We start from the raw sequence: 14,669 nt of genomic DNA, 5'->3' as shown, positions 1-14,669 counted from the left end.
TGCACTTTCAGATACCCTGAAAAAGCATCTCCGTGTTCACACTGGAGAGAAACCCTATGTTTGTGACGAATGTGGCAAACAGTTTACAGAGTCCGGCTCCCTCAGGGGCCATCAACGGTTGCACACTGGAGAGAAACCATATAGCTGTGACCTGTGTGACAAAACCTTTGCATACCTGGGGGCCCTAAAGACCCATCGCCGTAGCCACACTGGAGAGAAGCCATACTGGTGCGACAAGTGCAACAAAACCTTCACTCAGCGGTCCACTCTAAACCACCACAGGCGTCTGCACACTGGAGAGAGACCGTTCTGGTGTGAATCGTAGGGGAAACGTTTGTTTGGCAAAACAGCCTGAAGGAGCATCAACTCTCTCACACCGGGTACCCGTGCAGTCGCTGCGGGGACGTGTTCCCTGATCGAAGCCTTCTGTACAATCACAACCTTGGTCACAGGTGGAGAGATAAACAGGTCAAGAGAGCAATGCAAAAGAAAGCTGAGGCTGGGAATCAACAGCCTGTGTGGAGATTTCAGCTTTTGCCTCTGTAGCAGGGGCAATAAGAACTGGCTTGTGGGAACGATCTTGAGACTCACCGTCTGATGACAAAACTGACCTCAGTCCGGCCCAAGCAGGAAAATGGATGAAGGGTGTGGAGTTGTTTCTTTGACAAATGATTAAAATTCCTTTTTAAAGCTTCTGATTTCAAACTAAGTTTTGTCAGCTTGATAAAGAAATGACTGAAACACTCTTGTGGGGCCTGTTTAGTGGACTGATGTTGATCTTAACTGATTTCATTTTACTCCTTTTCTTAGTTTAAGCTTATTGTTCTAATCGTTTTTGCTGCTTTAACCGTTTTTGATTTTATTTTGTTGTTTAGGGATTTACTTTTAGGTCTTTTATTGCTGATTATTTTCTTGTGTTCTTTTCTTCATGTTTCCTGTTCTGATTTGTTTAAATCAGGTCTATACAGAGTCTTTAAAGGTGAGCTTTTATGCTTTGTATTTGCACCTGGATTAAGATATCCTCTCTAAATAAAGGTTTTCTTTTTGAATCCTTCCTGTTTCTTTTATGCAGTGTTCCGCAGTCATAGGTCGTGTCCAAATTCATGGGCTGCATCTTCCTGAGGCCGCATTTGTAGACCGATTACGTCACAGCGAAGCGCCAAAGGCTGTCCAAATTCGTAGACTCCTCCGAATGCAGCCGACAAATGCGTCCTTCTTTTCCCCGAATTTGAAGGATGGGTCGGGTCTGTCCTTCGTGGCCTACCATATCCCAGAATTCATAGCGCGGCCCAGCCAAACTCCAGTTTCCAACAATGGCGGCTGCTACTAAGTTTTAATATTACTGTTATTAATCTTTCTGGGTCACAAAATAAACTTTTAACATATTTTCAGGCGAGAAAGTAGCTGTGTAAACATCAAATATCTGCTCGGTTTATCAAGATATCGCATATTTGCAAAAGTGCTTCGACGTTTTCGGAGACGTCTGTTACCCACCAGCTCGATAGCTCGCCGGGAGCTCGAGGGTCACTGAAGCCGCTGAGAACGGCACAACTCCCGGCACATTTTCAGATCACCGCGGACTTTCGCTACTCAGGTTAAACGTAATATATAAGTCACTTAGACAACCTAAAAATGTTATTGTTGGGCTTTTTTTAGTGTTTTATTTGTTTGTGAGTCAATCGGTTTGGCTGAGATTAAAGTCATTAGATTAGATTAGATAAAATAAAACTTTATTAATCCCACAGGTGGGTTCCTCTGGGATTTTCACACAGCTGAATAAACGTCAAACAGAAAACTGATTAAACAGAAGTGAGAGACAGTCGAGAATTTACGCCAGTGTCCTGTTATATTTTAGATAGCAAGGAGCAGACGGCCGAGTTTATTAAACTCCACCGAGACAGCGGAGACCGTCCAGTTTCCCCAGCCGTGTACTTCCGGCCTACACGACCTTCTGAGGACCCGGCCCACGTAGACCGCGGAGGCCGGGTCCTCAGGAGGATGCAGCCCATGAATTTGGACACGACCATACTGGCTCATGCAGGTGGCAGAAACAAAACTATCACTCCTGAGAGAACAGGGCGGAGTCTGGAGAGATGAAGGTGACCTCTATCAGAGTTGTTACTCAAGCTTTCACTGAAGCTTCATGTATCATAACTGATGGAGAAATAATGACTTTTTTTATTTCAGTTTCCTCTTGACTTTTATCTTTAAGCCTGCAAAGAGAACAACACGTTGGTCAGTGTGCTGATATTCATGTTGATGAGTCAGTATTCATGTTGCTGCTGACTAAATGCAGAAATATCAGCATGGAGCAATAATCAATAATTTTATGAGCATCATTCCAATATCTGATCAGCAGCCGCAGTCACAGGTCAGAGGAATGGACACATTTATGTAAGATGATGCTCTGAGCGTTTTAATAAACACTGAAAGAAACCGAATGAGGGTGAGCAGAGCAGGTTTCCACACTCTGACAAGACTTTGACTGGAGACATTACAGCTTCTGTTGGAGAGGAACATTTAAGAGAAGAGTAACCGAGACACGTGACTACAGGTAGATTCCCTCCATGTCAGCATCTGTGTGTGTGTGTGTGTGTGTGTGTGTGTGTGTGTGTGTGTGTTTGCACAGCTTGAGCTACAATGAACCAAATAACAGCTGATGAGGTGGTAACCACTGGGAACGCGTCCTCAGGGTTCGTGTTGTTTTCTGGGTAAATGCTTGTTCAGCATAACTGAAGAAGCTGCACTAAAAGATGAGGATGATGTTCAATGGTGGTGGTGACACATACAGGTTAATATTTCACTGCTTTCTGTTTTAAATCGTCCTTCTGTTAAACTCTTAGCTGTTTTCTTGAGCTGCACAGCTTCAACCAACATGAAATCAAGATCATCAAAATGTAATGACCTCGACAGGAAATCTGCAGTGAGCCAGATGTGTTTTAATAAAGTTTAATGAAAGAATCGTTGTTGCCTCAGGATGTTACAATCAGTCACTGACAGTGCTGATTCAAGAGAAAATATCAATCCAGACTTGATTTTTTTTAGCTCCAGAAATATGCAGGTGTTCCAAGCATCTATCTCTGTAATTAAATTGATTAATGTTAAAATGAATGTTCATGTGAAACACCCCCCCCCCCCCCCCCAAATCTAATTGAAGTAGAATCACATAAATTTATTGTAACAGAAATTATATCCATGTGTGATTCAATGTTTATATATGATGTGAATTCTTTATGCTGAGAAAAACAAAGTGTAATGAAGGGATTTTAGCATTTAAAAGTTTAGACTTTGTGTTAAATCATGTAAGTCAGAGAGAGAGTGAGTTAAGCTTTGGGTGGACTTTGGATGGTTAAATGTCAACAACCTGAATGAATGTGGGTCAGTATAAACGTGAGGAGAAGATGGGGTCTTTCCTTTTATCTTCCGCAAGATGACCAATTCAGAATAGTGGATCTAAGAGGTTCACAGTTAAAAGTTCCAGCAGAGACGCTAACAGCAGTCAACCTGTGAATTGATTTTGGAATTTTTGGCTTATCATCTCCTGAGTTTTAAGGTGTTTGATGGCTAATTCAGAAGGATTTTGATCTACAGCATACTTCCACTGGATGCCCAGCTGCTTTCTTGTTGGGTGATTATCATCAACACAGAACAATAAGAATAAGAGCATCTTCAGATCTGACACTGTTCATCCCTCCTCCAGCCTCTCCTCACTAAAGATAAGAACAAGATCAGCATAACTCAGAGTAGTAAAATTAGATAGGTATGGTTTAAGTGATTTTCTTATTGTTTTGTAATTTTTATTATTTGATTTTGATTTTGCTTTGGAAAATTAAAATTTCCTGCAATTAAATTCTAAATTGTGGACTTTGGCCTTTTAACCTTTTTTCCCAATTGTAAAGAAAAAGGTCTGAGTGTTATTCTTTAAATTTGATTACATTTTTTTTCCTTGGAGTCTGCTGTCCAGGCTACTAAAATCATCCCAGAAATAACAGAATCAATAGGAGCGCACTTCTGTCATCACGTGGGACTGATAGGATTCGACCTGCAGGCTAATTCAGTTTTCTACATGTCAGGCTTAGCAGGTTACCTGGACCATACTGAGATAGTACTGGGCGAGTCCCCTCACCCACATCAGCTCCAGCTGAACCCTACATGATCTACTGGGTAAGACTCACAAGATCAGAGATTAGGACTTTTTAATCAGAGCCAAAATCAACTTCCTGCATCAGGGATTCTTTGGGGCTAAAGATCAACAGCTTAATCTAAATTACATCCAATCAAAGAGTTGTTTGATATGTTGACCAAGTATAGCACTGAAGACAAACAGGAAACAAGTCAAAGTGCAGGCTGGCTGTGTGCTCACTGTGTGTTTCCTAATCTACAGTTATGTCATTACATTGAGAGTGTACAATGATAGAAGCAGCTTATCCTGCTAACCTAACAAAACTTCAGAAACGCTTTTAAATCCTACTGGTTGCTCATCCTAAGATATTTTGTACTTTTACTGATTCCATGCTTGACTTAAAAGATGACTTTTAGCACTGAAATATTCCACACAGCTGCATCAGAACCACAGCTGTCTTCTGCCTGTATCCAAGATGCAGATCTAATGATACTATCACAAAGTTGTAAGTGACAAAGGGTTAGGGTGTCCTGGTGCCAAATGCTCAAATGTGAAGCTGAGACACTCATTGGACAAGTGGAGAAAAGAAGATGCCTTTTATTTGTTAGTCTCACAACAGCCCGTTCTCACTCCCGAGGCGTAACATGCCGATGTTTTGTCATGTCCCGCGGCGTTCCTGAGGAACGCTAAGGAGACCTTCGGCGTTCTTATGGTACGCGGTGGGTTATGGCCGAAATCCAGTGCAATGACGCTCCCGCAGTAATAGACGTTCCAGCCCTGTATTCCAGCCCTAAACCTAACCGTATCCCTAGCCCTAACCATAACCTTTTTCCTGAGGTTAACCAAGAGTTTAATGATGTTAAATAGCGTGTTTCTAAGTGATTTGAAGAAAAAGAGCAAACATGTGTAGATTGAGTCCATACGGTTCTCATATTTCCTCATTTTTCCGAGGTCGTCATTTAGGGACGTGGTGGGTAGCCGAAAACGTAATATGTTGACGATTTGTCACCTAGCGTAAAATGTTACGCTTTGGGAGTGAGAACGTGTTGCTCACAAACAGAACAAAAACATCAGAAGGAAATCACATAACAGCGGCTGTCAGCTCTGTAAGTTCACAGCAAAGGACTGTGACACAAGTTAGAAAGAGAAAGAGACAAAAAGAGGACAGTAAACTGGTTTAAATAAGTCCATGTTTACATTCTACACTAGAAAGCAGCTGAACAATTCAACGGTTTATTTTAAGTATTAGACTCTAGAATCAGAGCTTTGCTGAAGCTCAGAGTTGATGACTAGCACCTGTGATTTTCTGTGTGTCAGCTCGTCCTTTAAAAACAGTTTTATTTCTCACAGGTTTTTGTATGTTTCTATGTTGCATATGTTGCACCACACCAGCTACTTCCTTTGGCTTTTTCCACTGAACTGATGAGTGAAGCTGCGATTTCTCAACACAGGTCTGGTTAAAACTAACGCATACTGTGAGAAAAAAGAGCTGCTGAAACCTGCTGAGGGCTTATAGGAAATCCTTTCTTAATGCTGCTCCAGGGTGAGAACAGAAGCTACAAATGACTGTCAGACCACACAGGCCCAGAGGTACAGCTGCAGGTGGTGTCAAGGGAGCTTGTAGTGCCACTATTCATTCACACACTGGTGGAGGCAAGCTACGGTTGTAGCCACAGCTGCCCTGCGGCAGACTGACAGAGGCGAGGCTGCCATATCGCGCCATCGGCCCCTCTGGCCAACACCAGTAGGCGGTAGGGTAAAGTTTCTTGCCCAAGGATACAACGACCAGGACAGAGAGCCCAGGGATCAAACCGACAACCTTCCGGATACGGATGCGCTTCCCAACCCCCTGAGCCACGGTCGCCCGATTAACAGTGAAGAGAAAGAGGAAATATGGTAGTGGGCAGGGCAGTGTGATCCCACTGTGTATTTCCTGATCTACATCGTACCGTCACACTCAAAACAGCTGAAGCAACTTTTCCTCCTCTCAGAAAGCTGCAGAACCAGAGTGAGTCCTGATATTTCTCATTCTCACATCTTTCATACTTCTGATAGAAAATAAAAGCCATTTTAAACCAGAAAAAAGAAAAAAGTCAGCAGGCTTCTGCTAGTGTTCAGGAAGGTAATCTGAATATATGAATACAAATCTTCTTTTGACTAAGGCTCAGCATTTCCTGGTGCCAAGTGCACTGACAAACTACCTCACACTTAAATATGCTGAAAATGTTTGAGAACACTAATTTCGCTGGTTTCATCTCTCAAGAGAAGAATATATATAGTCGACATTTACTGTTTCAAGCTAAAAGGGATAAGGAAACCAAAAACAAACAAACCAGAGATCAGTCAGGAGGGGAATATAGAGAGAAACGGTCACCACGGTGACCACCTGCTAAACTGTTACACTGCAAACAAGCTCTACTTGAAATAAGCCAAATATTCCTACATCTGACAAAATTGTCTTGTTTTGAGATAAAAATCTGCTAATTGGGGTAAGCAAAAGTTGCTTGGCTAACAACAACACAATTTTGGCGATGAGTCCAGATTCTGCCTACAGTTCACCACTTCAGCTTGTGCTTAATGGATTGTTATAAGATTCATGAGACGGTTGACTCATCTTCACTCATGAATGCTTCCTTCTGCAACTACAGACTGTACATAACATGTAGCACAATATTTAAAATTGGTCCAACATTGGTTTAACACAACAAACCAAAAGACCATGGAGGTGAATCATTTCAAAGATGAACCTAGGATTTTTACACAGTTTAAGATGTAACCGGTGAACCTCGAGTTTGGAAGTCTCCCACAAACATTCTAGCTTGTGACAGTATCTCCTAAAATTACAAATGTTTTCATTTATCCAAGGACCAAATTTCAAACATAGGACAGTACTTTTATTCAGAGGTGCCACTACGTCTAAAGGTTACACTATGCTGATTATTAAAAGATGAAACAAGTGAGTCTACATCACTGCAAGTCATGTCAGCATCAAACATGGCAGAGAACCTTTCAGAAGCTACCTGGTTTATAATTTGCCTTTGAATTTTCAATTATATGATTTCAAATGATTTTGGAAAATGATGTCACTGCACCTCTAGTTTTGTTGTTTTTGTTGTGTGGAAATGTTTTATATTAGCAGAAGACTGGCAGGTTTCTGTGGATACCGGAGGACAGACTCGACATTCCCAGCGAGCTGAAGAAGAAAAGACTGGAGTGTCGTGCTGGGAAGGAGCGCCGTCGCCCGAGAAGGAGATGTTATCGACCATCTCTTCCTTCTGTAATCATTGGAAACGTAAGATCTTTGCCCAAAAAGATGGATGAGCTCACGTCGCTAACCTGGTCACAGTGGGAGTACCGGAGTTGTGCCAAAAACTGATTCCTGGTAATTGCCAAAAACTGATTGCTTGTATTTAAACTGCTATAAATAACTTATTGGTCTATAATATGTGAAACATATATCAAATGTATCCCTCATCAATGATATCAAGTCATCTTGAGCAACAAACAACATTCCTGTAACTCTCATATTCTTGGCCAATCTCAAAGCTCCTAGCTCACAGCTCAGTGGACATTTAGATGAGAAAATATATATTTGACACATTTAAGGAAAATACTAATAAAATAAAAATAAACAAAATAAATGTTTATTAAGCAATTTTGATAGGAAATTGTTTAGTTTTAGAAATGTTTTTGCTCTTTTTTGCTCTATAAAATAGTTGTTTTCTTTTAGAATCACTCATCTTAGCAGTAGGATTTACATGAAAAGAGAAACAAATTAAGTTTGAGTGACAATGTACATTTTTTGCACTCTCTGGTCAACTGACTCAGTGAATATAATGACTCAAAAAACGCAATTCACTTTGGTGAGTGACTCATTAAAACTCGATTCAGTAAAAAGAATCAAATTTACCATCACTAATAGTGATGTGACGTTCTGTATCGAGGCTTCAAAGCTTGTGTCGAGTAATTGAGGGGGCGTTTTCACGTGACTGCTTCATGAAGTGGTTCGAACTTTGCCGCGAGCTATGACAGCGATATAAACCCCTCAGACTTCATTCAAGATGTGGGTGTTTGATGGAGAGTTGCGGTTAGTGAGAGTTTGGAGACAGTTTGGAGGTTTATGAGAGTGAGGAGAGAAAGTCAGGAGAGAATGGAGCCAGCTAAGAAGAGGAGGATGTCCTCCCCTGTGTGGGAACATTGTGTTTTTATTCCTCCCAACAAGGTATGTAAATTTCTACAGAAGATGTATTTTCATAATACTGATGGTGCAATACAATTTATGTTAAGCGGCTTTACTTTTGTACAAGGTGAAGTGTTTGCTATGTGCCAGGTGGCTGGGATATAACAACAACACCCCATCCATGCTTAGGCACTACAGAGCTTTGCATGAGAATAAGGGGAACACCGATTGTGGAGCAAGACCAGGTGAACCATCAAATGCCATGATAATATAGCATGCAGTAATGTTACTAAATGATATAACAATATTATACAACTGTAATAAGTTACATGTATGATATTTATATTTGTGCTTTGTTTTTGTTGTCTTTCCTCAGGAGAACAATCTCAAACAGATGAAGACCTGGTTACCATGGTGATTGAGGACTCCCAGCCATTTAGCATTGTGGAGGACAAAGGATTTAAAAGATTTGTTAAATCATTCAATCCTAGCTATGTTCTCCCCACTAAAAAGGTCATAAAAGCAGTGAAAATGTAGTTTTTACAGAATAAAATGTGAACAAGCAGGACTGAGGCTCAGTGTGTAGCTGTCCATACCTTAACGTTACAAAAGCACAACTACTGTCCACACCCCAACCACACCTCACCTCACAGTAAATGATCATTTCCATTTTAAGCATTTCCAAATGATCATTTTCCATACTGCCAGCATAAATATACACAGTATACTGCCATCACTACAATATACATGTTTTACACACTCCTGTTGTTGTTGACATTTACAGGCTGTGTGCAAAAGGCCACACTCTTCAAATTCATGCCAACTAATATTTTTACATCCAGTAGATGCCCTACTAGAGCAAATGAAGCTTCAAGAAGCTTTGTGATGTGAACCAATTGGATGAAAAGCTTCAGTGCTTCATGAAGCTTCATCTGCCCATCACTAATCACTAATTCACTCATGAGAGGGAAATTACAGTGAGAAGTTAGGCCCTAATTTTGAAATAACACCCCACGTGTTTTCGTTATGCAGCTGAGTCACGTGACCGCACAGCAACAAATCACAGCAGAGCCCGGCGAAGGGGGCGGAGCAAGGTGTGTGTGTGTGCAGTAGATGAGGCGAGCATAGAGAGAGCTGCTTTTCATAAAACGGGACTGAAGCAGTAAACTTACAGGAACATATACCACTACCAACGTTTGGATCGATATCTGCATCGATCTGCACACCCTTGTCTCCTGGATCGTAGCTGAGATCAGCGTGAACCACGTGGGTCTCTGCTCCCTGATCTGTTTCCTGTGTTTAGAAGACTTCCAGCTTCATCACGGAGTTTCTGTGGGCTCATCTAAAGGTAAGCACCGAGCTAACTTTAATGCGGGTTCAGTTTATGTTGAGTTTAGTTCTGTTGAGAACAATAGACTGCTTGGTATACACTGGAGTTAGAGAGACTGTAGAGTTTGTGATTGCTTGCAACATTATAATCTGGCGGTTGCTAACTGCGGTCAAGTGAGCCTTCACTTACGAAGTCACAGTCAAGCCAGCCTCACCGCAAATGCTGTTAGGGTCTTCTTCATGGCTTTGTCTCAACTCAGGGTCTGCACGCTTGAAGTACGCGCACTACGAGTACTACGTACGGTGCGTACGAGAAGTGCGGAAGTGAGAGGCTTGTGAAATGGGACGGTCTAGCCTTCGTCGCGCTGTTCACGTTGCCTAGCAACCATGATACTACCGCGAGAAACGTTACATACAGCTTTTATATATATATATATATATATATATATATATATATATATATATATATATATATATATATATATATATATATATATATATATATATATATATATATATATATATATACACACACACATATATACACATATATATATATATTAGGGGTGCAACGATACACAAAATTCACGGTTCGGTTCGATACTTTGGTGTCACGGTTCGATATTTTTTCAATACAAAAAGAATGTTCATGCCTCTTTATTAATTTGTCATTTCTTAAATTTTCACGGCACATTCTGCACCACCTCTCTGTGCGTTCATCATTTGTTTGAAGCCAGCTCACCTCCTGCAACCACTTTTCTGAGAATACGCGCTTCTTTTGTGGTTCGGACTCCTTCTGACATTTCTTTGGAGGTGGAGGAACATCACAGTAATTGCTTAAAGGAGCTTCTTCGACATCTTTAAGAGTTCTAAACAAATGTCTGTCCTCCTCCTGAAAATCTTATGTACGCAAACACGCGTTGCAACTTCTTATCTTGTGCACGTTTTTTATTTTGACAGCGAATGCGCACCTGTGGACCACTTATGTGCAGCCCTGGTTATTTAGCTCGTCATATTGCAGCCACAGAAATTATTTTGTCCATGAAACCATAAAGCTGCTCTTTCTTTTTGCCTTATAGTCTGATTTGTCATAACTTTTCCGTTTTGTGGTAAGCTTTTCTTTGGCTGTCACTTCTTCACCCTGACCTGTCTTATTTGGCTCAGCAGAACTAAAATATATATCCTGCTGCTTTGACACACGCACTCACATAACGCTCAGCGATTCTCTGCGCGATCAACCTCTCACATGTTTAAGCTGCGGGAGATTTCACTTGTCATGTTTGCATAGTAAGCTAACGATTGATAAGACGATGTCAGAGGAATTGGTGCGCAAATTATCATCACTCACCAATCAGTGCTGCTGCTCTCTATACACAGTTCGCGCGATTGCAAAGTGAAAGCAAAAAACAAGCGCAAATTCAAACGCGATTTCAATATGTCACATATTGACAGTGGCTCACCGATGCCAATGACATAATTACCCAGCTACATTTCCGAAAGAATGCAAAAGCATTGACATAGATTTTTCCTTCCTACGATAGCCCGACGGGCAGGGCAGGGCAGCCCGACTGGAAAAATCGCTAGCCCCGGGACGTCGGGCTAGCGATTTTGCGAGCCCTGTATCTGATTGAGGAATCACTCATCTTTGGAAAAGAGAGTTTATTACAGAGAAATGTCTCTTTCCAAAATAAAAGCTATACTATACGCTTCTTCTGGGCTATATTCTCAGCAGCATATTAAACATATCAGGTCCCCATAAGGAGAATCATGTGCTAACGGCTGTCTAAATGACTCGGGTAAAGTTTGTAGCATGCCTGCTTGTTTTTGTCTGCTTCCACTTGTCTTTGCACGAGGATGATGTCGGAGTAAATGTGCAATCATATTCGTTGTGTTCCCACTAGTGCTGTCAGCGTTAATCTGAAATGACGTTAACGCCACAACACGGCAAATCTCTGTTAACGAGCCCCGTGCGTGGGGCTGGACGGCCAACACGTTAACGAGCTAACTGCGCTAACACACTAGTTTCCACCAATGTAATTGAGCATTGCTGGCACATCCAACATACTGTTTTACTTTAGTCCATGACGCGCTTACCTTCAGGGTCATACGTCACATGAAGACCAAAATAGTTCCAAACCTCAGATCTGAATGAGGGTGGGGGAGGTTCAATTTGCCATGTTGCAACAGAGAGCTTAACTTCTGTCTGCTAGCTTGCGCTGCGCTCAGTGAATCTGTGTTCGACTACTCCGCCTAGGCTGCACTGTCGAGCGCAGATCTACTGAGCGCTCAACACAGACAGCATCGTCAGAAGGAAAGTTGATAAAATAAATTAAAAATTTTGTATTGTTCGATACATATACGTACCGAACCGAAAGCACTGTATCGAACGGTTCAATATCGATACGAGTATCGTTGCACCCCTAAAATATATATATATATATATGTCCCAGCTGAGTAACAGGAGGAGAAGAGTCTGGTGGTGCAGCAGAGGAACAATTTCAGCCATTTGGACTCAGCTCAGCCACTACAGTGGAAACAATGACTTCAACACAAAAGGTGAGAAAAACATCACAGTTACACTGTTATTGAAATTGTTTGCACAGCTAGTAGGTTTTTAAAAACCTGTTAACAGCAGCTTTATCTTTTGCATCCTAGGCTCCTCCACATATACAGAATCTGCACAACCAAAAACCACAGAAGTTACAAGAAAATACAAAGATCTTTTTTTATCAGCACACATTGAAACAACATTATCATCAGTTGAACTCACAACTTTTTTATGAGTAAAAGATTTTCTCAGCTGATCAATATTTCTTCAATAATGTCATTTTAATTAAAACTCCCATTGTAGCACATCATTGTAATGTGATACTATCACCAGAAGGTGGTGGTAACACACCTACAATGTGTTTTTGTTTACATGTTTGATTCCACCAATGGAGGGAGTTTCAGTTTGTTCCACGACTGCATTTCACTCACTGCCTCTGTTTGTATCTCTGTCACTGCAGGACCAACATGGAGCAAGAAGTCAGCGCTCTCAGGAGGCCGACAAACCTCACAGAAGAAAGGGAGAGAAAACCTACAGCTGTGATGAGTGTGGGAAGGATTTTGTCCAGTCTGGAGACTTAAAAACACACCAACTCATCCACAGTGGAGTTAAAGCTTACAGCTGTGACTTGTGTGGAAAGTCTTTTACCCAGGCTGGAAACTTAAAAACTCACCAACTCATTCACAGTGGAGTTAAACCCTACAGCTGTGAGATGTGTGGAAAGTCTTTTACCCAGGCTGGACACTTAAAAAAACACCAACTCATCCACAGTGGAGTTAAACCTTACAGCTGTGAGATGTGTGGAAAGTCTTTTACCCAGTCTGGATCCTTAAAAAAACACCAACTCATCCACAGTGGAGTTAAAGCTTACAGCTGTGACTTCTGTGGGAAGTCTTTTACCCTGGCTGGATCCTTAAAAAAACACCAACTCATCCACAGTGGAGTTAAAGCTTACAGCTGTGACTTCTGTGGGAAGTCTTTTACCCTGGCTGGATCCTTAAAAAAACACCAACTCATCCACAGTGGAGTTAAAGCTTACAGCTGTGACTTGTGTGGAAAGTCTTTTACCACGGCTGGAAACTTAAAAAGACACCAACTCATCCACAGTGGATTTAAACCTTACAGCTGTGAGATGTGTGGAAAGTCTTTTACCACGGCTGGAAACTTAAAAACTCACCAAATCATCCACAGTGGAGTTAAAGCACACAGCTGTGACTTGTGTGGAAAGTCTTTTACCAAGGCTGGAAACTTAAAAAAACACCAACTCATCCACAGTGGATTTAAAGCTTACAGCTGTGACTTGTGTGGAAAGTCATTTACCCTGGCTCAAACCTTAAAAACACATCAACTGATCCACAGTGGAGTTAAAGCACACAGATGTGAGTTGTGTGGAAAGGCTTTTGCTCAAAATGAACACTTACAGAAGCATCTAGTTACCCACTCTGGAATTAAGGCGTACAGCTGCGACTTTTGTGGAAAAAGGTTCAGCGACAAACGGTACCGAAATATTCACCTACGGATTCACACTGGAAATGATGTTTACTGCTGTGATCAGTGTGGGAAACTGTTTACAACAGATGCACAGTTACAACAACACATGTTTAGCCACACTGAGGAGAGACCTTATAAATGTTACCTGTGTGAGAAGACTTTTAAATCTCCACATCACCTGAGAAACCACCGACAGATCCACACCAGAAAGTAACTCTACAAGTGCAGTTACTGTGAGGATGTATTTAGTTTTTTATCTTGTAATTTTAACCTGATTGTTTGGAACAAATATGATCAGTACACTTATGGAGTTATACTGAATGAACTGTTTGGAAAGATGAAGACTCATTTTCTCTCAGTAAGCTGAGTGTTGTAATGTAAACAGTAAAATGTAATTGGACGTTGGCAGAGATGCTCTTTATTTCCGGCAACGTTCAGGATAAAATGTTGAAGAAATTCCCTGACTTACAATGCCTTTGTTTAGAAGCAGAGCGACGCACATGGATCCATTTCTCAACCCTGTCGTCAGTGTGGTGGTGGGAAAGAGTTTCTCTGTGATCTTTGTAGAAAGACTTCCAATCATCAACGGGACCAAAAAACACATCAACGTAGACACACTGGAGACAAAATGAACGACTGCAAAGAATGTGGGAGAGGCTTCCACACACCAAGTACATTAAAAATACATGAACTCTTCCAAAGTGGGGTCAAAAAGCACATCTGTGACCAGTGTGGGTCATCCTTCACCACTGGACATGAGCTCAATGAAAAAGCATAAGCGAATCCACACAGGAGAGACACCATACAAGTGCAGACACTGTGACAAAAGCTTCTAACAATCAGGTCATCGTAACAAACATGAACGTACACACATGGAAGTGAACTTCAGCTGTGACCAGTGTGACAAGAGCTTCAGGAATCTCAGTTCATACTCCGAACACAAATGATCCCACACTGTAAATAAACTGTTTCACTGTTACCAATGTGCAAAAACATTC

General features: G+C 41.4%; 1 protein-coding gene across 1 annotated transcript; it reads left to right on the top strand.

The window, feature by feature from the left end:
* The first annotated feature begins 9,432 nt into the window (after positions 1-9,432).
* Positions 9,433-13,885, top strand: LOC148103277 (uncharacterized). Its single transcript, XM_087831741.1, has 3 exons — positions 9,433-9,651; positions 12,083-12,188; positions 12,641-13,885. Exons 2-3 carry the CDS (start codon positions 12,171-12,173, stop codon positions 13,883-13,885), a joined length of 1,263 nt encoding a protein of 420 aa, XP_087687867.1. The 5' UTR covers positions 9,433-9,651; positions 12,083-12,170.
* The last annotated feature ends 784 nt before the right edge of the window (positions 13,886-14,669 follow it).

This window comes from Neolamprologus brichardi, chromosome 3 (genome assembly GCF_056152115.1).
Source record: "Neolamprologus brichardi isolate AB-2024 chromosome 3, ASM5615211v1, whole genome shotgun sequence".
Lineage (NCBI taxonomy): Eukaryota > Metazoa > Chordata > Actinopteri > Cichliformes > Cichlidae > Neolamprologus > Neolamprologus brichardi.
Note: the sequence above shows the minus strand (reverse complement) of the source record. Positions and strands in the feature narration are given on the sequence as shown.